The sequence below is a fragment of the Henckelia pumila genome, chromosome 1 (assembly GCF_033568475.1).
Source record: "Henckelia pumila isolate YLH828 chromosome 1, ASM3356847v2, whole genome shotgun sequence".
Taxonomy (NCBI): Eukaryota; Viridiplantae; Streptophyta; class Magnoliopsida; order Lamiales; family Gesneriaceae; genus Henckelia; species Henckelia pumila.
The window spans coordinates 122,261,905-122,288,156 of record NC_133120.1 but is presented as its reverse complement, the minus strand read 5'-3'; the positions used below and the strand labels follow the sequence as shown (position 1 = coordinate 122,288,156).

General features: G+C 36.4%; 1 protein-coding gene and 1 long non-coding RNA gene across 2 annotated transcripts; both read left to right on the top strand.

Annotated features, from left to right (window-relative positions):
• The first annotated feature begins 595 nt into the window (after positions 1 to 595).
• On the top strand, positions 596 to 2,635 carry LOC140866306 (uncharacterized). Its single transcript, XR_012144932.1, has 5 exons — positions 596 to 671; positions 814 to 895; positions 1,170 to 1,250; positions 2,051 to 2,321; positions 2,494 to 2,635. It is a non-coding gene; the product is annotated as an uncharacterized lncRNA (long non-coding RNA).
• Positions 2,636 to 16,658: 14,023 nt separating this feature from the next.
• On the top strand, positions 16,659 to 17,587 carry LOC140876255 (early light-induced protein 2, chloroplastic-like). Its single transcript, XM_073280174.1, has 3 exons — positions 16,659 to 16,862; positions 16,947 to 17,039; positions 17,132 to 17,587. The coding sequence occupies exons 1-3, from the start codon at positions 16,716 to 16,718 to the stop codon at positions 17,480 to 17,482; spliced, it is 591 nt and encodes a 196-aa protein (XP_073136275.1). The 5' UTR covers positions 16,659 to 16,715; the 3' UTR covers positions 17,483 to 17,587.
• Positions 17,588 to 26,252: the final 8,665 nt, after the last annotated feature.

Here is a 26,252-nt window from a genome sequence, read left to right as displayed (position 1 = left end):
TTTCAGCTAGCCCAAGCCTTAACAACTCCAATGGTGACTTGAATCTCGAGTTTACAACTTGAATCTCGATGCTATCCTGTCGCGACCATCACTGTATGTGTAAGTTTTGTTGCTTCATTCTCTTGCTTCGTGGTCTTTTAGTAGATCGATGTTGTGGTTTAGTTTTACTGTTGTTTGGGCTTTCAGTGAATGGGTGGATTAAATATTGGATACTGGGATTTTATTGCTATGCTTTTTTCGAGTTATATGAACTTTAAGAACTGGTTGACGTGCAAGGTCAATGGATTCTGATCCTGTTTGTTTTTAATTCCCCATGCCTCGAAGAAATGATAATGGGTATTTTCTTAGAAAAGTAGCTTTTTGAATGAGCTGTCTAATTCTATCTCTTATATTATGAGTAAATCTCAATGATATGGTTAATAGTTTCCAACAAATCATGATGTTTATTTGAATGGAAATTTTATGGATTATTACCAATAAATTATTAAGTCCATCTTGAACTTACACGTACATTGATGACTAAATCTCAATGATATGGTTAATAGTTTCCTACAGCCAGATTGAACTTTGATTCTGATTTGGTTGTTTCAATTCAATAGATGTGTTCCTCTGTACAACTTCAGCTATATTTACAATTATCTGATAAATTCTCCTAGGAGTTTTGTGGACAGGTACACAAGAGAATGAAACCCATTGTGGCTTGGTTGGTTTCATACATTCGTAAAGAAATTTAATTCGAAAGAATGTTTATATCAGTGTTTGGTATTTAGAGTGATGCTTTCTTCACCGACCTTTGTCTTTTTTTGGACCTAGCTTTTTTGAAAAAAAAGATGTGCGCTATAATCCAAGAATGTCCCCAGTTATACCAAAGAAAAAATGGCGCAAAGGATCACAGGTAATTCTCTTGCTTAGATATTTTTGGTTGATTAGAAGTTCATTGCCAATGTAGATATAAAACTCCCTCATTCAGAGTGCTGGGAAAAAATATTTTGCTTTTGGTACGTGCAACCCTTCTCAATTTTTCCAGTGGTTGGCAATGAGTGATTATTTTATCTTAAAACACTCTGTTTCAGTGAGTGCATTTTTACATGGATGATGGTTCTCCAGTTTTACAGTCACTTTGAAAAGATTCTCCACATACATGAATCTAATTAGCTTGCTTACTTCAGTGGGTCACCTTAACTCGAAGACATGTGGAAGTAATAGTTACCGACGACACCGTCTTTCCAATTTTCAGGAACTTCTGCAAGGTATATATCTCATCCTCTTGTGCCCACAGTAATTAATCTCTCTCTCTATACTTGTGTGTGTCTGGGTCTGGTCTGGGTGTTTAATTCCTTTGGTAACATATAGTTCATTTGATGAAGATCTCATTTCTGTTCACTAAAATTTTCAACTATTATTCTAGATTCTGTGTATTGATATTATTAAAAGTGCCTATCAAACTCTCGCGTAGTTAGCACACTTTCTGTTCAGGGATTTGAGTCCTGTCCACCTAAATTTGTTTCCATGTTCGGAAAAGTTGTCTCGTTATTGCCTTTGGACAGTGTATGGGTTCCTTTTCTTGCCACATCTTTTACTATTTATTTAAGTCAAGCATGTTTTCCCATTTTTTAATTACATATATTGGATGTATGCGAATCTCATTTATTTTTTGTTATGCCAACTATGTTAATGGGCAGGGAGTGTGTTGAGTGGTGGAGGCAATGTTCCTTCACCTAAGGCCTCTGCGGAGGCATGTGTGAACATGGTGAATGAGATTCAAAAGAGAGCACTTTCAGACCGAACTATTTTGTTGTAGCGGGTATTATATATCTTGGAAATTTCATATAGAAAATTTGTATAACTTTTAATTGTTTCATAATTGTTCTTCCATGGCCAGATTTTTATTTTTTATTTATCGAGAATTCCAAAAAAGTGGAAGAATTTGTTTGCTAGACATGTCAACTAAGACAATTCTTGTACATTTTTTAACATAAATCTAATCTTACCAGATTTTTAAACATGAATCTGTGGTGTACTTTACTTATAATTTGTGGGTTTTTGGCAGAGACGCCCACAAGTTGTTTCCGGTGGGCGCAAGAAGAATCTTGTGAGTTACCTTTGCTGCTGATCCTTTCATCATGATAAGCCTTTTCTTTAAGTGTTCTACACTTACCGGCTTCTGGATGTCTTTTTGTCTTATTTTTACTTTCCATCCTCATCGTTGGCCTTTTATTGGGAAAGGAATATAGCTAATAAAATCCTATAATTAAATCCAAAAACTTCAGAAACAACACAATTGTATCCCGGATGAACACTATGTGCAGACTTTACTTGATGTAAGCTACTTTCGTTTCTATTCCATTTACTTATTTTTTATTTACGCTGTATCGGGAACTGACCATTCCTTACGAAATAAAAGTCACAATCCTCTAGGCTGGAAATGTTTGGCATAATAGCAAATTGTATCCTGGAGTAGTTGGTCACTATATCTTTCCTGTCATTTGATAGATGAATGATCTTGAGTCCGAGCTTGAAAGAAGAACGTTGACCTACACATTATGGAATCAATCCAAGACAAATTTGGAAAATAAGTTCTGTCATCCTTTTACATTTAGCTACACGGATTCAGGACCTCAACAAATAAAAAGAATCAAGGTTTGTTGATGGCACCACCCTACATCATTTCCTTGCTTGAAAGTTGTAGACTATACTAATGTTCTGCTTTGAAATTTAATTGTCAGATTGTGTTTTTACCCATCAACTTCTTGTTTGCGCTATTGCAATTCTTGATCCATTCCCTCTGCTTGTTGTGTTCTTTATACTTTAAAGTGTACTTGTCATTGATTAAGATCTTGTATGATTACAAAACTATCATTTAAATACATTTTTACAACTAAGATGTAAATAGGCATGCTCCAAACTTGATTACATTTATCATAACTATATCACGTGAATTGGTGAATTTGTATCAGAATACAGAGTTGGGAACGCCTAACAATTTGTGAGGGAAGATATGGAGAATATATGGACTGTGTTTCTTCTTTTGGCTGAATGGGGTTGGTTTCACAAGTTGTTCACAGTGGCACTAGGCATGTAATTGGGTAAGGTTCTTGCTTTTTGAATTTCTTATTGTACTCTCATTGAATCTTGTACCAAAAAGTTGTAAAATATCCCCCAAAAAATTGGGTAAGGTTCTTGCTTTTTTTTAAAAGGTCAACTTTGTACTGATCCATATTTGACGTTTGATTATAATTTTGTTTTCATGGAAAAATGCTTCTTTGGTCTTGGAAATAATGCACTTGGATCTCCTGTACTATGGTAGTTCTTCTACAAGCCTCAATTATCTAGAGAAATTTATAAGTTAAAAATAATTTTTAGTGAGTATATTTGATGTTTGTTAGCATCACTTTATTTTCTGTATATTTCCCATCCGTCTAGATGATAGTGAATGAAGTTAGTTTCCTTATTGTTCTTTTGTCTAACTATCCTCAATTGTTCTGTCAACAATCTTGGTCATATGAGGATTACTCCTCGAGTGGTAGTTGGTCACAACTTTGGTGGAAAAGGTCCCAGGACTACTCGAGCATGTCAAGCAGGCATTGACAGTTGACAGATGTTTGATTTTTTATTTACGGGGCAGTTGGTCTTGGTCGCTCTATTTTGTATTTTTATTAGTGTCTTAAGCCAAGTTTGAAAGCATAAATTTTTTATTTCTTAATCTTTATTCTGTTCTCTCATATGCTCTATTGTAAGTTTTGGTTTTTGTAATCACAAAAGAGGAAGTAAAAATTATTTATCTTGGGTGTGTCTCTACTTTGTTTCTAAATGATCAATTCGAATACAGTGCCAGATGGAAGGATGATGAGGAGGAATTCGAGGTTCATGGATACAGCTTTTTATAGTTCATGGAGAGATTTCATTGTTTTTTTTCTTTTTTCCATGTTTTTACCTTTTATTATATTGTCATCTTTAGGTTGCCGGCCATTTATCCGCATGTACTAATGTAGGTGAGAAAGCTGAAGCTCTTAGATATATTCCAAAACATGTTCATTCCAGAGAGAAAACCAAGGTAAAATAGCAATTTATTTGATAGCTGGATTTATATTTATTTCATATTTTGTGGGCATTTTTTTTCTTCTTGTTTAAATGCTAAAATTTTCCATAAATTTTGGGCTTGCTTATGCTATAATTGGGATGGCCAAGGAAGCAGCAGATGCAGCATCCCATGCCACACAAAGGATAGAGAACTACATGTCCATGCATTTTTCCCATTTCTTTCATATATCATAGTTCTTTCTTGATGACACCATCTGTGATAATTTGTTCTGAGTTATATGTGTAAAGGTTTGTTTTGATTCTCTTTTCAAATGCAATAGTAATTAATATAAGGTTTTCCTCTTGTGTTTGAGTATAGAGCTTTAAACACATTAGCCAGCGCATAAACCCATCGAGCTGACTTAAACACATGAGCCTGATCAAGCTTTAGATTTTTCTAGCTCGAGCTTTCATGTTCGGGCTTTTTGATGAGCTTGATCTTAACTGGTTAAAGCTCGTGTGTCCAGCCGATCATGAATCTAAGCTCGCTCGACCTAGTGAAAAAAGCTGAGAGAACAAAAAGGTCCAGACAGATATTTAATGGGATTTCAGCTTGTTTTTAAATATTGACTTTGAGCTTTAATTATATCTTAATTATTAAAAATTATGATTTTGAAATCGTGAAGGATTGCTTGATTTTCTTATTATTAAGTTGTACGATTTTGATTTCCAACGTGAGAGATCAGTTGAAGCCAGGTCTATTCTATCTTCACAGACTAGGATTCAAGGAATGGCCCTTCTGCCGTGGGCCTTGAGCATGACTCATCTTCAGAAGATGAGGATACTCCAATTATACCCCAGAAATATTTCAACAAGCATAAGGGAATCCCGAGATCTGTGAGTTTTCTTTTTTTATTACTATCAACAAGGAATGTATTTGAATTTTTCTTGTCAATTGTTCGATGTGCAGCTAAGTATCTGTTTTTGGCTAATCTTGAGTTGAAATTATATGGAAAAGTTAAAATTTCATGTCTTGTACAAGAGAAAGATGCCTGCTCACCTCTCATCTAATCCCATCACATCCTCCCAAGTCCCATCCCTTTTGCTCCATTAAATTCAGAGTCCATGTAGTAACCCAGATATCATTTTAAGATAATAATATGTTAAACATGATTAAGGGTTGGTATTTAACCAATTTCGGAGTGTTATTGGACTTCAGAAGTAAAATTTGAGCTTTTTAATTTTGGGCCGGATAGTAAGTTCCGATCCCGGATAGTAAGCTCCGAACCTAGATAGTAAGCTCCGATCGGAACGGAAGCTCCGATCCTGGAACGGAAGTTCCGATCCCCAGCTGCCAGAAATGATCGATGACTCAGTCGCGAGTTTTGACAAGTGTCGATCATAGAGCAGATCGGAAGCTCCAATCGTAGATTGGAAGTTCCGATCCTGGCGTGACAGACATGCACACAATGAGCTGGATCGGAAGCTCCGATTCCGAAATCGGAAGTTCCGATCCTGGCCGAGAAATTTGCCTATAAATAGGGCTTCTCAGATTCATTTCTGAATTACGAATTCCCGAGTTTCTTTATTCAGTTATATAGTGTGAGATATACACTTGAGGGCCCTATCGGTTATAATCGAAGTTCTGGAATAACCAAGTTGTGGTTATAGTCATCCGGGACTAGCATCTTCAAAGGGCTTACTTCGGACGAAGGTATGGTCCGGGAATCGATTTAAGTTTTGGGAGTACTTATTAGCTTAGTTAAGGCTTATAGAATTTATGTAGTGATACGGTGAACTTTTGAATATAGGCTTGGAACCTGGGATCCTATTATACTTGAACTAGCCTAGAGGTACGTACACATTGACTGAGATTGCCAGCGAGTATACATGTTTATATGTTGCATTTATTTGGCATTATTATATGGCATGATGTATGATTTACCGTTTTCTATACTCATATGTCATGTGCATATACACGTTGAGCCTATTCCCTGTTATACCTGATTATAGAGCCGCTCAGCTCTATACTCGATAGTCTGTCACTGAGAGTACCGCGACGGCGGGGGCATTTATGTCTGTCTACTCTGGTGTACTAGACGAGTGTGGTTGCACCCAGAGGTTGATCCGTGCGGTGGCAGCACTCATATGGCGCCGGTTCTGAGCATGACTTTTCAGATGATTTTTTACCAGTCATCATGTTGCATGCATTATATACATATGTTTACTCTTGTCTATGTACTGGGCGTAGCGCTCACGTCCTAGTTATTATCTTGGACACCCTATTCCATGGGGCAGGTCGCAGGATGGACGGAGCTGGTAGTTCAAGGCAGGACTAGGGAGCAGGAGCCTTGAGGATTTTATTATACAGCAGGATTCGATATAGCTGTATAATTTTTACTGTTTAAGATTTCGATTTGGTTGTATCATTACAGTATTAAGCCTGAATTATATTACTAAGCTGATATGTAAATTATGGTTTTGTTTCCGCATGTCTTACTCTGTTAAGTTATTTTGCTGTATTAAGTTTAACGCATGCTATTAGTTGCCAGTTAGTAGGTGATACCATGCAGGGTCACTACATTTTTGGTATCAGAGCATGCATAGATTTTGGGATTAGTACTTGGGATTTAGTTTAGTCTTGAGTAATTCTTGCGCATTTGGGATTTTAATGTGCAATTCTTTTCAGGATATGGCTGACGAAAGTCACGGTAGTGTTGGCCAGGGAGGTGGTCATCATCATCGTCGTCATCATCATCAGGATGATCAACATCGTCCTCATGAGGGTCGACGTCGCTATACTATTAATAAGTTCATGCAGGTAGGACCAAAACCCTTAGTGGGAGGTGAGAATCCTGAACAAGCTAGAAGCTGGATTTCTAAACTTGAAAGCACGTTCCGAGCTTTCGAGTGTACTGAGGAGCAGAAACTGGAAGTTCTAGAATTCGTTCTAGAGGATAGAGCACGTTTTTGGTGGGATGCCAAGGTTGCTCAGGCATGTACTGAGAGAGGACAGGTGACTTGGGGGGATTTCTGTCGGGAGTTTCAGAAATTATATTTTCCTCCGGCTGTTCGCCAAGCACGATCTATGGAGTTGCTTACTTTAAGGCAAGGATCAATGACTATTGATCAGTATCAGCAGTGATTTCTTGATCTGCTACCTTTCAGTCCTCATATCAATGCGAGTGATGCGTCGAAGTATGATATCTTTCTGCAAGGCCTGAACCAAGATATCTACTCTCAGGTTGTCGTCTGTGATGACCCGGTGTCTTATGAGACTTTGGTGAACCGTTGCCATCTTGTGGAGACCAGCAACAGGCGTGGACAGTTGATGATGTCAGCACAGCCTAGTGGATTTATTGAGCCTCGAGCTCAATCTGTTGTGCCATCTGTACCTACGTCTTCTTCTACTCCTACAACTTCGTCTGGTTCTCGTGGTTCACGAGGTACTTTCCGCTTTGGAAAGAAGAAGAAGAAGGAGGAGTTTTGTAGCCACTGTGGTGGGAAGCATCCTGCAGCTTCATGTCGGAGAGCTACTGGGGCTTGTTATATTTGTGGTCAGCAGGGACATCTGCGGAGAGATTGTCCTCAGCGTATGGGTTCTGCTAGTGGATCGGGATCACAGGTTGGATCTCAGGCTTCTATTGTTCCACGTCAGCAGCCAGCACCACAGAGTTCTTCTGGTTATCGTCCCCAGACTCAAGGGCAGGTGTTTGCTCTGTCTCAGGAGCAGGCTACGGAGGGAAGCGATCGCATGTTGGCAGGTAACTTCTTGTTATGTGGTATTCCTGCACTTGTATTAATTGATACTGGAGCATCGCATTCCTTTATTTCTAGTCGCTTCATTAAGAGACATAGATTACCTTACATATCATTAGATATGGATTTAGTTGTATCTACTCCGTTGGAGCAGGAGGTAGTAACTAAGCGTCTAGTGATGGGTTGCCTTCTGGAGTTTGAGGGTAATGTGTTATCGGCTAATTTGATGATATTAGCGATGACGGATTTTGATTGTATTTTGGGAATAGATATGCTGACTTTGTATCACGCTACTGTGGATTGTTATCAGCGTCTGGTACAGTTTCATCCCGTTGAGGGTGATAGCTGGTACTTTTATGGTGAGGGTGCGCGACCTCCGATGCCACTTGTTTCGGCTCTGAAGGCATGTCATGTCTTGGAGTCAGGTGGGGAGGGCTACCTCATCTATGCGGTTGATATGTCTGCGAGTAGTCCGGGTATTGATCAGCTACCGATTTTCAGCGAGTTTCCTGACGTATTCCCTGATGAGATTCCTGGTTTTCCTCCGGTTCGAGAGGTTGAATTTGGTATTGATCTAGTACCAGGAACTACGCCTATATCCCGAGCACCTTATCGTCTGGCACCGTCAGAGATGAGAGAATTGAAACAGCAGTTGCAAGATCTGCTTGATAAGGGATATATTCGTCCGAGTGTTTCTCCGTGGGGAGCACCTGTTTTGTTTGTCAAGAAAAAGGATGGATCGATGCGATTATGTATTGATTACAGGCAGTTGAATCGTGTCACCATCAAGAATAAGTATCCTTTGCCGCGGATTGATGATCTGTTCGATCAACTACAGGGTATTTCTGTTTATTCAAAGATAGATCTGAGATCTGGATACCATCAGATGCGGGTACGAGACTCAGATATATCTACGACTGCTTTCAGGACCAGATACGGGCATTATGAGTTTCTGGTGATGCCATTCGGTTTGACGAATGTACCGGCAGTCTTTATGAATCTGATGAATCAGGTATTTCGAGATTATCTAGATAGATTTGTCATCGTCTTCATAGATGATATTTTTGTTTATTCTCATGACAAGGATGAGCATGCACAACATCTAAGGATTGTTTTACAGACGTTACGAGAAAAGCAGCTGTATGCAAAATTAAGCAAGTGTGAATTCTGGCTTGATCGGGTAGTGTTTCTCGGTCATGTGATTTCTAATGAAGGAATATCTGTTGATCCTAGTAAGATAGAGGCAGTGCTGAACTGGTCTCGACCGACAACGGTTGCTGAGATTCGTAGTTTCTTGGGTCTAGCGGGATATTACCGTCGGTTCATCGAGAATTTTTCACAGTTGGCCAGGCCTTTGACTCAGCTTACTCGGAAAGATGTTACCTTCATTTGGTCCTCGGATTGTGAGGAGTCGTTTCACGAGCTGCGTAGACGTCTTACTACTGCACCTGTGCTAGCTTTACTTCTGGATCAGGAGGTTATGTTGTTTATACTGATGCCTCTGGTCAGGGGTTGGGATGTGTGTTGACACAGCATGGACATGTTATTGTCTATGCTTCTCGACAGTTGAAAAAGCATGAGAATAACTATCCAGTGCATGATCTCGAGTTAGCCGCCATTGTATTTGCGCTCAAGATTTGGAGACATTATCTTTATGGCGAGAAATTTGAGATATTTACGGATCACAAGAGTTTGAAGTATTTATTCACTTAGGCAGAGTTGAATATGCGACAGAGACGCTGGATGGATCTCCTGAAGGATTATGTTTGTGAAATCAAATATCATCCAGGTTCTGCTAATCTTACTGCTGATGCCTTGAGTCGGCAGGTGAGACTGTCTGCACTTCAGACTAATGAAATATCTCATATGATTCAAGAGTGCTGTTCATTGAGTTTTACACTCAAGCACAAGAAAGGGAGGAATGGGATTCGTTTGTATACTATTCTATCTGAGCCAGCATTGTATTCTCGGATCAGAGATGCTCAGATATCTGATGTTAAGACTCAGCGATTGGCACGTCTAGCCAATGGAGTTAATACATCTGGATTCCATTTTCAGGCAGATGGTTTATTGTGCCTATTCAATAGAGTGGTTGTACCTAATGTTGCGGAGCTCAGGAATGATATTCTATCTCAAGCTCACAGGAGTCGATTATCAGTTCATCCTGGAAGTATGAAAATGTATAAGGACTTGCGAACTAGATTCTGGTGGAAGGGGATGAATCGAAGTGTGTATCAATTTGTTTCGAGATGTTTGGTTTGTCAACAGGTCAAGGCTGAACATCGACGACCAGGTGGATTACTGCAGAATCTTGAGATTCCCGAATGGAAGTAGGAGCACGTGACTATGGATTTTGTTACCCACTTGCCTATGACTTCACGTCAGTGTGATGCTATCTGGGTTGTCGTTGACCGTTTGACAAAATCAGCACATTTCATTCCTTATAACCGGGAGTATTCTTATGATCGCATGGCACGTTTATATATCCAGGAGATAGTGCGATTACATGGGATTCCAGTGAGTATTGTCAGTGATAGAGATCCACGATTTACTTCACGTTTTTGGGGTAGTTTTCAGCAGGCGTTGGGTACCACTCTGAGTTTGAGCACGACGTATCATCCGGAGACTGACGGGCAGTCAGAGCGCACTATTCGTACGCTGGAGGATATGCTACGTTCTTCTGTCATGGACTTTGGTTTATCTTGGCAGGATCAGTTACCTTTGATTGAATTTGCCTACAATAACAGTTATCATCGTAGTATTGATATGGCACCTTTCGAGGCATTGTATGGTCGACAGTGTCGTACTCCGTTATTCTGGGATGAAGTCGGGGAACGGCAAGTCGAGGGTCCTGAATTGGTGCAGCAGATTGTAGACAAGGTAGATTTGATCAAGCATAGGATCAAAGTTGCTCAAGATAGACAAGCCAGTTATGCGAATATTCGCCGTAGGCCACTTCAGTTTGAGCCTGGTGAATATGTTTTTCTGCGAGTATCACCTTTCAGGAAGGTGATGAGATTCGGTGTGAAAGGCAAGTTGTCTCCTCGTTACATTGGGCCTTTCCAGATACTGGAGAAGATCGGAGATGTTGCTTATCGTTTGGCTTTACCGCCATCTCTTTCCAGTATACACAATGTTTTTCATGTGTCGTTGCTTCGATAGTACATAGCTGATGAATCTCATGTGATTCAGTCTACTGATATTCAGCTAGAGCCAGATCTGTCTTTTGTTGAACGACCAATCTGTATTCTAGACAGGAAGGAGAAAGTTCTTCGGAACAAGACTATACCACTTGTGATGGTACAGTGGCAGCGCCGAGGCGTTGAAGAAGCAACTTGGGAAACTGAGAGTCGTATGCGAGCAGAATATCCTGAGTTGTTTGCTTTGTATTTTTGATTACCATGTAAGATGTCATTACCGTTATTGTAATAAGACATGGTTTGATGTTTCATATTGTTATCTTGATTTGTCTTTAGATGTTATTTCGCGGACGAAATATCTAAAGGTGGGGAGAATGTAGTAACCCAAATACCATTTTAAGATAATAATATGTTAAACATGATTAAGGGTTGATATTTAACCAATTTCGGAGTGTTATTGGACTTCAGAAGTAAAATTTGAGCTTTTTAATTTTGGGCCGGATAGTAAGTTTCGATCCCGGATAGTAAGCTCCGATCTCGGATAGTAAGCTCCGATCCTAGATAGTAAGCTCCGATCGGAACGGAAGCTCCGATCCTGGAACGGAAGTTCCGATCCCCAGCTGCCAGAAATGATCGATGACTCAGTCGCGAGTTTTGACAAGTGTCGATCATAGAGCAGATCGGAAGTTCCGGTCCTGGCGTGGCAGACATGCACGCAATGAGCTGGATCGGAAGCTCCGATTCCGAAATCGGAGATTCCGATCCTGGCCGAGAAATTTGCCTATAAATAGGGCTTCTCAGATTCATTTCTGAATTACGAATTCCCGAGTTTCTTTATTCAGTTATATAGTGTGAGATATACACTTGAGGGCCCTATCGGTTATAATCGAAGTTCTGGAATAACCAAGTTGTGGTTATAGTCATCCGGGACTAGCATCTTCAAAGGGCTTACTTCGGACAAAGGTATGGTCCGGAAATTGATTTAAGTTTTGGGAGTACTTATTAGCTTAGTTAAGGCTTATAAAATTTATGTAGTGATACGGTGAACTTTTGAATATAGGCTTGGAACCTAGGATCCTATTATACTTGAACTAGCCTAGAGGTACGTACACATTGACTGAGATTGCCAGCGAGTATATATGTTTATATGTTGCATTTATTTGGCATTATTATATGGCATGATGTATGATTTACCGTTTTCTATACTCATATGTCATGTGCATATACACGTTGAGCCTATTCCCTGTTATACCTGATTATAGAGCCGCTCAGCTCTATACTCGATAGTCTGTCACTGAGAGTACCGCGACGGCGGGGGCATTTATGTCTGTCTACTCTGGTGTACTAGACGAGTGTGGTTGCACCCAGAGGTTGATCCGTGCGGTGGCAGCACTCATATGGCGCCGGTTCTGAGCATGACTTTTCAGATGATCTTTTACCAGTCATCATGTTGCATGCATTATATACATATGTTTACTCATGTCTATGTGCTGGGCGTAGCGCTCACGTCCTAGTTGTTATCTTGGACACCCTATTCCATGGGACAGGTCGCAGGATGGACGGAGCTGGTAGTTCAAGGCAGGACTAGGGAGCAGGAGCCTTGAGGATTTTATTATACAGCAGGATTCGATATAGCTGTATAATGTTTACTGTTTAAGATTTTGATTTGGTTGTATCATTACAGTATTAAGCCTGAATTATATTACTAAGCTGATATGTAAATTATGGTTTTGTTTCCGCATGTCTTACTCTATTAAGTTATTTTGCTGTATTAAGTTTAACGCATGCTATTAGTTGCCAGTTAGTAGGTGATACCATGCAGGGTCACTACAGTCCACCTGGGATTTAGGTGTTAGGCTGAGAATGGTGAAAATTTATGTCTCAAAGGTATGGCCTAAAGGTAATGTGTTTGTATAATGATAGTAAATTTGGACTTTTCTTGTGGGAAATGGTGCTTTATTTTAGTAAACTGATTAACAACGATGGGTACTATTGTTAAAGAAAATGTTGATGTTATACTATTTTTGATACTCTTCAAAACATTACAATTTATAAAGTTGCAGCGTGAATTAGTCGGACATACCGAGTTTCAGATGCAGCATCAAATTTCAAATGTGGATGCAGATTTGGAAGATTCGGTAAACATAGTTGTCTATAATTTATTTATATGCTGGTGTTCTTTAAGTACTATTTTGCCAGGGAGATGTCACGTGGTCTTTGTTGCTTACTTCGATTCTTTGTTTATCTTCTAAGATGGTTCAGTCATATGCGGATTTTTTGGATAACTGTATTGGAAATTTACTATCAAGTCTCCCAGCATATTTTTTTTATGGATTTGAATTCCAGAATTTTGACATTTTTTTTGCTACTTGAATTTGTCAACTTGTGCAGATAGTCGTGATGCAGAGGATATGTTAATCTGGAAGGAGTGTTCCAAGTTAATTTATAGATTAGTTCATAGCTCGATCTATTGGAAAGTTTCGAGTTAATTTATATAGATTAGTTCATAACTCGATCAATATATTTTTTTAGTGTAGATTGATTTAGAATTTAAAATAATAATATTGATTTGTAATATTGAAAAATTGTATATTAAATTTTATTTTAGAAATTTTAAATTTTGTTTCATTTGTAATGTTGAGGACAACGAATAATAACTGTTGTGAAAATCAATTTAAGACAACGGTTTAAAATTGTTGTAAAAAACAACATACGATAATGGTTTTAAAACGTGGTTGAATAATAAGCAAACACCTACATAGGACATCGATTTTAAAATGTGGTTGAATAATGTCTACGACAACGGATATAAACTGTTGCAAATTTGTTGTCGTATGCCAACATAGACAACGGTTTATAACTGTCGTTAAAGGCAACTTAAGACAACGGTTATAAACCGTGGTCAAATACTGCATACGACAACAGATATTTACTGTTGCATATCCGTTGTCGTACGTTGGAATCCACAACGGATATAAACCGTTGTTGAATGTTATACTTTCGACAACACCTTAAAGTACAATGGTTTTTTGACCCCTATAATCCGTTGTCGTATCCCGTTTTTCTTGTAGTGAAAATACCATTCAAACAAAAGATAATTCTTCTACTTATACTTTTGATTTAACTTTTGTGATTGAGTTGGTAGCTATGCATATCTTATAATGTATCTTTGAAATACATGATTTGAAAATTGTCTTTACCATTTTTATTTACCTGTAATTATGTAATTTAACCCTTTTTTGGTGGTATGCATCTGAAATTGATATAGATATATAAACATTTGCTTAAGATGATATTTCGATGGTTATCAATAAATTTCAAATAAAAATGCATTATCTACTACAGACAACTTAACTCTGAGAAGATATTAGTAGTAATTCATACTATATTCATAATCTGCAAATAAACAAGACACTACTGAATATATTATACTTGTGTAGATTATGATATTAACTTATCTAAGTTAAAATTTCAACGTAAAAGGATATTTAAAAAAACATATGATTTTAAGTACATGCATATATCGAATTCATCTATTAGTCATCCACATAATAATTACCCAAAATCATTTATAATTACATGCAACATTTCAAAGTGTTTATACGTTATTTAAATATGGATTTAACATGAATATCATGATTTAAATTAACATTAGAAATTATTAACAGGAAATTATTTGTTTTATGGAAAAATTTAAGAGTGAATCTTATTTTTGTTTCAGAATATTAAAAAATGATGGATATTCTTTCAATAACAAAATATTTTTTTCGTTTGGAAGATTGTACAAATAACAACGTAAATAATGATCATACGAAATGATCTATGAAATATGTTCAGAGAATATGTATTCATCAGTGGAAACATGGAATTTGTATCAAAATACCAAAAAATTATAATTCGAGATGAAATAGATTTTATATCACGGATCTTTAAGAATATTTAGTCATCAAAAATTTAAATTTTTTTATTTCAGAACAACGAAGCGGATTTGTACCAGCGAATATACATAAATCATTCTCTTGGTTTAACTTAAAGGTTGGAACTCGGTTATGTTGCTGCGGACGGAACATAGATCATTCTCTTGGTTTATGCAATGACACTAGATTGATATTGACGAGGCTCGAAAATCATGTTTTGGGGAAGGACAAATTCTGACTGAAAGTAATGTGGGTCACAAATTTCTTATTACAAGAATGTTTTTGACACTTTCTGATCTAAGACTTCCGATCCTTTTAAATTTCAAAGAAGACAGTATCCTTTGATTGTCTCATGTAGGACTTTTTTTTAGAAATTTCATGTTTAGTCATGCTCAGTTGTATGTCGTTGTATCTAAAGTTACCAATTCTAAGGGTCTCAAAATCTTGATATGTGATGCCAAGACTAACAATAAAAATTCAACAACAAATGTTGTTTTAAGAAAGTTTTCCAAAATTTATAAGATAATTTGTTTGTTTTCTAACTGTATGATTTATAATCCATTTAGCTAATTTGAACTTCAACTATTTGTTCAAATGTTTATTTTTACTATTTTTTATCATTAATTGTATAAAATAACATCACTTACAACACACACGACATCTGTTTTATTTAAAGATTGTCTTTTATAGTTTTTAAATTTTTTTCACGTTATTCTTATTAGTCATTGTAAAATTAAAGTTGTTTATATTTTAATTTAAGACTCGAAATTTTTCACATCATCCACCAATTTAATCATACTACATGCGAAATATAATCCATGCATCGCACGGATGGAATACTAGTAGAATATTATGATGCAATTGACTATCACGAATATCCAATTAAAATTTGAAAGATTATTCCCTGAGGATAAAATCATCAATTTGTTTTAGAGATAAAATCTTGAATTATATATGTTATATGTTCGATGTAATTATTTACTTTACACCATTCTAGTATATATATACATTCTTTTACCCACAAATATTTTTCTTTCTGTCCCTTAAAGAACATGACTTCGAATGCAAATTTCGTTTCTCATCTCCATCGCCTTGGAGTTGTCCCAACTCCCAACTCCCAACTCCCAACTCCCAACTGTCACTCAATTAAGTAACGTATTTAGGATACTTTTGTGAATAAAAATATCTTATTTTTGATTTTAATTATGATGTATTATTTTTTTCCTCGAAAAATTCGAACCCTAATAAATTTGAAATCCTGACTCCATGATTGTTTGTCACACAACAAATATCTCATAACTAAATATTTTAAAAGTTTATATGAAATAACGTGGCAACCATTACTCTTGATGTAGTTACAGATGCAAGGCCGGCAAGGAACACAAATCAGAGCCGGCAAAAATAAATATATATTATATATATATATTTAAAAAATAAAGTGAAATGTATGGTTTAAGAAGAGATCTGTTTCGAACATTGAAAGCCGTGCCCTAAAATCGTGACAAGATTTGCTACAGAAGACTGGCACGTAAAGAAAATGTGTACGGTAGCCATGAATCCGAGTAAATACCAACAAATTCTAGCGCATACTCTCCTTTTAATTAATTATTATAATTAAATCGAAACCGTGAAAGAAAATTGCTAGCTGTGCGGTGCCCATTGAATCCATGTTACGTACGATGTTGCAAAGATTTTACCCATTTTACGTGTCCTAAAAACTGCCCACCATCTTGTTCTGCCCCATGAACCTATAAATAAAAAAAGCCCATATGATATACTCTCATATTCAAATTAAACACATACACAAAATCCATTTCTAACTTCGAAAACATTTAAAAAATCCGAAGTTTTTTAATTAACACACAAACACATACACAGTATGGCAACAGGGATGCAAGTGATCTGCGGAGGTGGCTTGAGTTCAAGAATCGCTGGTTTGAGCCAGTTTGCTCCTTTGAGATGTAATGTTTCATATTTTAAAAAGGACTTGAAGTTCAGAACAATTCGAAGCAAGCTGGCAGATCAGGTTAATACAATATTATTAATTGTTCATCATGGTGTATATATTTTGAAATTAAGAATATTAATTAATAGTTGTTGGATTTAACAGAATGGTGGTGATGTTGGTGAAGAGAAAGAAAGGGCAGCCGTTCCAGTTCCGCCACAGGTGTTTTCAACTCCGCCGCCGCCGCCACAACCTGAGGTATGTACTTTCAGATCAAAAGTACAATTTGGTGCATATATATATATATGGTTTCACTTAAATTATTTTCAAATTACATGATGATATTGCAGGAGAGCACCAAGGCGACAGACATCATGGCCTTCAACGGGCCTGCGGCGGAGAGGATCAATGGCCGCCTAGCCATGCTCGGATTCACGACCGCCATTGCAGTGGAATTAACCAGAGGACAGGACATCTTCTCACAGATACAAAGCGGGGGTTACAAGTGGTTCATCGGGACGACTATTCTGTTCTCTATCGCATCTCTTGTCCCGTTGTTTAAAGGCGTAAGCGCGGATTCGAAATCGAGACCGGGTGGGTTGATGTCGTCGGACGCAGAGCTATGGAATGGGAGGCTTGCCATGGTGGGGCTGGTGGCTTTGGCATACACGGAGTATTTGAAGGGAGGACCCCTTGTGTAAATAAAAATACATGCATGTAATAGTTTGTGAACTAACTCATGGATATATATGACAATACAATATCACTCGAGGACATTTACAATTACACGAGTTGTATTTGCTTGCCCGAATTACCTGAGATTTATATATTATAAAAATTTAATTAAGGGTCCGTTTTATAAAACACTTTTTTTTATAAATGTTCAAATATGATGATCATTTGACTTTTGATATTTTTGTCATCGGCAATGAAAAAAGATTATATGATATTATAATATACTAAACAAGCCCAAAAATGGGATTGATACTTAAATAAGTTTATATATAACCAAATATATAAAATTACAAATTTGAAGGGCATATGCTAGACATACCTGTTATTCTTTCCAATATATAACTCAATATATATTTATAAACGTAGATTAAAAATGAACGGGTTTGTGTAATTTACACTGAATCAAGATAGATATGATCCAAGAAGCCAATCGATCTAATCGTTCTATATGTGATCAAAAGTAAATAATGAAAGCAAGGGAAATCATTCATTTCCTTCTATAAATATAACCAGTCACATTTCCCTTTTTTTTTTTTAGGGAAAATAATCGTTCGATACGTTATAATATATATTTTGATTAGTTTGGGTTTTAATCTTGTATTCTTTGTAATTTTGTCAAATTAGGGTTAGCATCATATATGTATCTTTACATATTTTACTGTTTTAGTCTAGAAAAAGGTCAAACCCAGAAATGGAAGAAGACATTTAGGGAGTGTTTGGTAGAGCTTCTATAAAGTGTTTCTTAGCTTCTAGTTGCATACAAGTGTTTTTGAGTGTTTGTGAATGTTAAATTTTGTTTTAACTTCTACAACTTTTACCCAATAGCAAGAAGCTAAAATTTGATTTTTTTTTTTTGCTTCTGCTTTTTTGTTTAAGATATAAAATTACAAGTTGACATATATACCCTTAATAAAATATCATATTACATATGCTTTTATTATTATTTTAAATTTTTTTTTTAATTTTACATTATTATTACAAGTATTTTTAATATTTTTTTAATTTTACATTATTATTACAAGCACTTTTTAAAGAAATATTTTTTAAAATTTTACATTATTATTACAAGAATTTGTTTATATATATATATATATATATATTGAATTTTCATAAATTTTTGTACATATCTTGTATATTTATACAAATTTTTTCATTCTTTATATTTTTATTTTTATTAATCTTATATATTTTTTCAAATATTCATTTTATAAAAAATAAAATATCTTTGATACAAAATTCATAATGTAATAATAATATATAAACTTATTTTTTATAATGTGAGTATCAAAAATTAAATAATCAAATAAGGATATGGTTGTCATTTAGTTAAAAAATTAAGTTTGAAAATAATTATTTTCCAAACACTAAACTTTAGTTTGTATTAACTTTCAATTTCTATTTCAAACACTCCTTACTTTAGCTTCTCACCAACTTCAAAATAATCGCTACTAAAATCATTTTTAAATAAGTAAAAGCTCTCTAAAACATTCCTTTAATTTGTCTAAGGTAATGTTTGACAGAGCTTTTAGAAAGTAGCTTTTTCTTAATAAAATTTTGAAATTTTGTTAAATAAAAGCTGATAATGCTACTAGAAGTTCTCCTAACACTATCTAATTGACACTTTCTAATCCAAATTATTTAGGATTTTCTTTCTCCTCGAAACCCGTTGGCCCGGAAGCACTTGTTCATGTTCACCTTGATTTCTCTTCGGTGATCAAAGAGAATCTTCTAATTGTTTGGAGGCAAAGTAGTACATGATGTTCTTCTCCATGAATTCATTGTGTTTTCTTTTGTTTTTTTTTTTTGGTCGCCTGGATGTAAATGGCATATAGCCTTCTTGATAGATAATGACGACTCCTTCATAAAAACAAAGTTATTTAAGTTTTTTTTTTCCCCAAAGAAGTTTCGCTCCATTACCAACTACGGAGCCAAGATTTCGAATCCACCCGAACTAGAATTTTTAACGAGAAACAAAATAATATATAATAATTAAAATTATAAGTAAGATATTTGTTCATTATAGTTTTAAAAAATTAAATTTTTTACGAAATTAAAAATTGAAATTCTAAGAGGACGAGGAGCTCAAAATGAATAAAACATTCAGAGTTTTCATATATATATATATATATATATATATATATATATATATATATATATATACTAGCATAATTGCACACGCGTTGCGTGTGTATAAAATCATACAATATATTTAATATTGTATGTTATAAATATTATTTTTTCAATAATATTTAAATTTATTTTTTAACATTTATAAAATAATATAAAAAAAATTAAATTTTTTTTTATCAATTTATCTTATCTACAATGTTTAGTTGAGAAAAATATGGAGAAAAATATGGAAATTTGTATATATATATATATAGTCCATGACAAATGCATGTCCCTCTTCCAAAACAAAATATTAATAGAACATATTAAAAGATAAGGAAGCTGTTAAGAAATGGACTTGAACCTAACTCACCTCAAAAGTTAGCTTAAGAGGGGAGGTTTGTCCAAGCTAGGGGTGCAAACGAGCCGAATCGAGCCGAATAATGATAAAATTTTAAGGCTCGAATTCGGCTCGATAAGAGTATATTCGAATTCGAGCTCGATTCGAAGTTCGATAATTTCAAATATTTTGGCTCGAGCTCGGCTCGAAATGAAGTTCGAGTTCGAGTTCGGTTCGAAATATTCGAACCTATTCGTGAACTATTCGGATATTATGGTTCGAAAAGCTCGAAAAGTTCGAAAAAGTTTGAAATGTATATATATTTATTATATAATTATATTATATTAATTAAATATTAAGGTTCGCGAACTATCGAACAGAGTAATTTTGGCTCGAGCTCGACTCGAAAAAAAATTTCGAACATGTTCGAATTCGGCTCGAGTTCGATAAGCTCGAATACGAATCAAATATTTATCGAGCGGACTCGTAATGCTCACGAACATGTTCGGTTCGTTTGCACCCCTAGTCCAAGCCTATATATTAAACTCCCAGGCTATTTACCCAACCGATGTGGGACAAACTAAGACATCAACACACCCCTCTCACGCCCAGGAATGAAACGATTGGAGCGTGGAGATATTAACGGTTGGCCAACTATGGGGCGGATGAGGCCAACTATGGACTATCCAATACATAACGGTGGAACCCGAACTCTGATGCCATGTTAATGTGAAACAAATGAAGAATTGTATTATTGAGCTAAAATATTGGTACAGTAAGAGTTTGTATTTATACAACTTCAACTAACTGACTCACTTAACGGTGGAAAGAAATAGAAAAAGAAGAAACGCTAATGCGACTTTTCCTATATCTAACAGAGGCGTAGGTGAACGGGAAGAATAATTCGAATGTGAAATAATTTTCACAGTTCATGGCAAATACATTGAAAGTAAACATTAGATAGCGAGAAAAATTTGAATGAATATCATCAATGAGGGCTGCCATTATTTTCTTGAATTATGGTTATTAGATTTTGGCACTAAAATGTGTGTTTTTAAACTTTTATTTGGGCCACTTGGGCTAAACAAATTTTGCAAAATTTTTTTTTAAAATAATTGGGCCATCCGTGTTAAAACCAAGGTGGCCCAGAGCGTAACTCCGCATTTGGCTCCGATGAACAACTTTTGCTAAAACTGGAGCAGTTTCTTGAAAGTTGGTATCTGGATAATTATAAATTATCAAGGTCGGCACAATTTGGACGGAAATAACAAATGATACAATGATACACGATGTTAATCATTTTATAACATATTTAGATTATTATATTATTTTACGTCCCAATACATTTTCTTTTTACTTTATTTGTCAAAATAATCACATAATATGCATGGATAGAATTTTCTCGTGAAAATTTTAATATAACGAACGTATGATCTTCAATAAGAAGGCTTAAGATATTGATCCATGGATGAATATAAGCATCTATATATCATGGTATTTGAAATTCCATAACGTTAATATTCGTTTGGTTTTTTTTCGAGTATTGTGAACCAATTATGTATCCTTGCAACTGATGATGAGGAGTTTTTACAGGAATCGTTTAGAAATATGCGTTTTTATTACACATGCTTATTTGATTCATATCATTTTCACATTAAATTTACAAAAGAAACTTCTGATACAAAACTAACTATATATAATATATAACTCTAAAAATAAAAAGAGAAAGATAAACAAATTCCATAAAGATTTTAAATTTAGCACAAACATAAGTGATATTAAATTTAATAACATTTTAGTGGTTTTATTTTATGTATGAACATATTTTGTAATTATGTTTTCATCTAATAATCACTCACGTGCGATACACGTGCACCTTTTTAGTACTAGAAGAGAAATACCTCATACATAAGATTAGAAAAAAAAAATTCACATTCTGCCAATGGGCTCCGCCACATTGGATACGTTAGTGGCGTGAGGCTTGCTCGGGTGGATCGATGCTACAATTGGGGTAATACTCCTACTGTAGCTGTGTGACTATCATTTGACCACACATACATTTCATGTGAGACCCACATAAAATTGACAATCCTTGACCCATCCTACCTGCCAAGGACAGCATAGAACTTCCGATGATCAATTTCCCCGCTTGCTCGACACTCGTAAAAACATATATTATTTAAGAGCTAATATGTATGATTTTTAAACAATTTGGGAAAATCTAATGTGTTATTATTATTATCATTATTTTTTGAAACCGACATATAATGTGCTCTTTTCCTTTCCTTTTTTTTTTTAGGTCGAGTGGTTTCTGTTTTCACACTATAGTGGGTCAAATTTTGTCGTTATCTTTGTCGACTGTAGCATTATTTTCAGGGGCTTCCCATCTTAAATTTTTAATATATATAGAGTTTTGCTATGCTACTCAACAATCGTGCCAATCTTTGTGTCCACCATGTGCAATAGTTGAGTGTTTTATACATGGTGTATATATATATATATATATAGAGTTTTGCTATGCTACTCAACAACCGTGCTAACCTTTGTGTCCACCATGTGCAATAGTTGAGTGTTTTATACATGGTGGGCACAGAGGTTTGAACGATTGGTGAGCAACATATCAAAACTATATATATATATATATATATATATATTGATACCCCGTGAAATTATTTTAACCCGAATCCGTTCGTTATGGGTTTATGAGGGTTGGCCCAATTATTGAATTATAATCATTAGGTAAGGTCCCGCCCAGTTTTACACCTGTTAAGGCTTTACTTAAACTGGGCTGTTATTTATGGGCCGACCAGAGCTGGCCCCTAATGGGCTGGATGAACTTCTCTTACATGCATTGTGGATAAGTTTGACCATCTCGAGATATTTATGAGATGGGGATAAACTTGAAGGCGGTCCAATGGATGAAGAGTCCCAGTACAAGACATGTTATAATTCGACTAGGTAACTTATTCTATTTTTCCTATAAATACAGGTATTGTTATGGTTGTATTATTCATTATTTATTACTCACTTCTACATTCACGCACTCATATCTCTCAGTTTTTGCATTAATCATACCCTCTGCCTTCAAGACACTGACTTAGGCATCGGAGGGGTCACGCCGAAAACACTTTCAGTGTCCTTTTGACCTAGCTGTTGCTTGTGCAGTTCCGCCATACCTGACCCGACCTACTTTCTAAAGGATTTGGAGGATCCATTCTACCAAACCGAACCCGAGGTAAAATTCCGATATCATCAATTGGTGCCGTTTGTGGGAATTTGAAGGAAAAGAGTTTCGATGGCTAATCAGAATGGAGATCACCCAAATTTAGAGGAATTAATAGCTCAGGCTGTTCAGAGGGCTTTGGCAGAAAGAGGAGAGGCCAATCCTCTGCACCATAAGCACAACGCCCACCTCGATGAGATCAAAAAGTTGAAAGAGGAGATGGAGCAGCTATTGAAAAAACAGGTCGGGTACCTAGCTACTACAACAAGAAACATTCCTTTTACTCAGGAGATATTGGACGCCGACCTCCCCAAGTAGTTCAAATTGCCTCATGTTGGAGAATATGATGGAAAGGGAGATCCTGAAGACCATTTAGCACGCTTCGAGAATGCAGCTCTGTTGCATAAATATTCTGATCAGATTAAGTGTCGGGCTTTTCTTACTACTCTCATAGGACCAGCCCAGCAATGGTTCAATATGTTATGCCTCGGAGATATCAAGGAATTCAAGGATTTTAGCAAATCCTTCGTGCACCACTTCGCTAGTAGCAAAAATCATCCTACCACTACTTTCAGTCTCTTCGCAATCAAGCAAAGGGAGCATGAAAATTTGAGAGCATATATCCGCAGGTTTAGTGCCTTGGCTCTTGAAATACCCACTGCGACACCAGATCTGCTTATCAGTGCCTTCATGCAAGGGCTGGATACAAAAGATTTTCTCAAATCCCTAATAAAAAGACCAGCAGAAACATACGAGGAACTACTCGCCTGAACGAAGAAATACAGGTTTCTAGAGCTGCTATGAAGAGGGAACGACCAAAAAGTCCAAAGGGCAATAGGTTTCCTAACAATAATACGGGAATGGGACAGCCATTCCGGCCCGTTTTGTTGGGAGAGTTCACTTTTCTCACCCCTTTACGCATGAAAAAAGTACGAGCTTTACAAATTTGTGACGATCGTAAACTCACGCAGAGGCCTCCCTGGGCTGAGAAGGGACCTCGTAACAGGGAATCAGATAAATATTGTCACTTTCACAATGAGTATGGGCATACGACGGAGGACTGTCGTCAATTAGATCAAGAAATTGAAAGAATAATACAGCAACACTCTGAATTAAAAAATATATTGACCCGTCAGGAAAGGTATCGCCCGAACAGGGGACAGGGAGGAAGGTCAAGACAAAGAGCCAGGACTGCTCCTCCCCATGAAGATTTCAACCAACCCAATCAAGAACAGCTCAGGGATGACCGAGCTCATCAGAGACCAGCCCCGCCTGCTCGAGGAATTATCAACATGATTTCTAGAGGTCCTACTGATGGTGATTCCAACCGAGCTAGGAAGACTAGCAGCAGAAAGTTAATGAATATGGAGATTGACAATCAGATTATCCATATTGGCCCGACCCTATCTTTTGGACCGGAAGATATGAAAGGGGTGGCTAGCAACCATAATGACGCACTAGTAATAAGAGCTATGATCGCAAATTATGATGTAGCCCGGATATTTGTGGATTCAGGCAGCTCTGTCAACGTTCTATTTCAGGAAGCAATAAGTCAAATGGATTTGGGGCAGTACAAGATAGTGTTAGAGAACGGTGATCAGACCAATCAGAATTGATACCCGGTGCAGCGGAAGTTTAAAAAATTTTTATATGGAACAATTCCATATCATGGGTATCAAAACTTTACGATTAAATTGTGCGTGTAAAAATTAAATAACAATTAAATTTTTACCTTGAAATCTCGAAACGAGATTATGGACACCAACAGATTACTCTACTCTTTTTGTATATCCCAGGAACTGATGGACGAACAATTCTTCAATCAGGTCCACGAACAGAAGTTTAATCCCTCTGATAGATTGCACTAGAAAATCTATCAAAAGTTTCTACAAAGAGAATTAACGAATTTGATCCGTTAAACCAGACTGCAAATTCAAAATTCACAGGCTGGAATTTTTCGAGCAGAGAGGGGATAGGGGGCGGCGGCCACTAGGTCTCAAAAACCCTAGTAAATTTCGAAAATTATGCCTCTGTTATTTAATTTCTGTACTGCAATAACTTATTTATAATGTGGGCTGCTAACAGCTTAGGGCCCATTAGTCATAAGTTCAAGCCTGACAAGCAAAGCCCGCATGTTCAAAAATTAATATAAAATTCATCGTGACTCAGATTGATAAACCAATTTCACCAATGTGCACAAAAACCATTTCTGCATCTTTTAAAGTCAAGATAAATTTTCTGAATCCGAATTCAGTGATTTCCAAAAATGTCCATCACTATGTCATTTTAGGAAATCTTACTCCCTCTACTCTTAAATAAGAAGTCCCACTTCTTTATTCACTAAATTTAACTCTTTAAATTTAATTATCTCAACGGGAATTAAAAATCCATTACTTGTGTGACCCTCAATGGTTCAGGAATACAGCTAGCCGTGGGCTCACAACTCCTTGTGACTCGGAACAACAATTTCCGACTTGCCCATCGAATCATGGTAAGAGCGCCTAGCAACATCGTCCCATGATTCCCTAGGTATCACTGATAGTGCCTGCAAGAACCAATAGAATTTGGTTAGCGTACAGTACGGTCCCTTCATCCATATATCTCGATCGAATCAACAACCATTGGTAAATCGAGAGTCGTTCGAGATTCGATAACTATGCAATACATCTTGAAGATCAAATAGTGACATCGCATGTGCTCTAAGAAACCATTTCTTAAAACACATCATGTACTCTGGCCAGAGATTCGTCACACTAATATCTCCTCAGATTGCATAGGATATCCACACTAGCAAGTATGTGGTGAATCCTTGACAACAAAGCATCAACTCCTATATGTGTCATAACTGTACCCAATCCCGACACCTGATGACCCCAATGGAGTCGGTAAACGAGTCAAAGTACAGTACTAGCATATAGAGTCTCAATGATGTTTCAAGTAGTAAGGACTAATGGTGTACAACCAAAACCGCGGACTTTATCCATTCGATAAGTGATAACCACTTGGAAAGTCCGAATAGGGTAGTTCGATCATTCATCGTATGAATATCCATTTGCATGCTTCG

What these genes read in the sequence shown, in the direction of transcription:
- LOC140876255 (XM_073280174.1), top strand. Translation starts at nt 16,716, where the DNA reads ATGGCAACAGGGATGCAAGTGATCTGCGGAGGTGGCTTGAGTTCAAGA. An exon ending in GAAGCAAGCTGGCAGATCAG is followed by an intron (nt 16,863 to 16,946) that starts GTTAATACAATA and finishes TGGATTTAACAG; the next exon opens with AATGGTGGTGATGTTGGTGA. An exon ending in CGCCGCCGCCACAACCTGAG is followed by an intron (nt 17,040 to 17,131) that starts GTATGTACTTTC and finishes ATGATATTGCAG; the next exon opens with GAGAGCACCAAGGCGACAGA.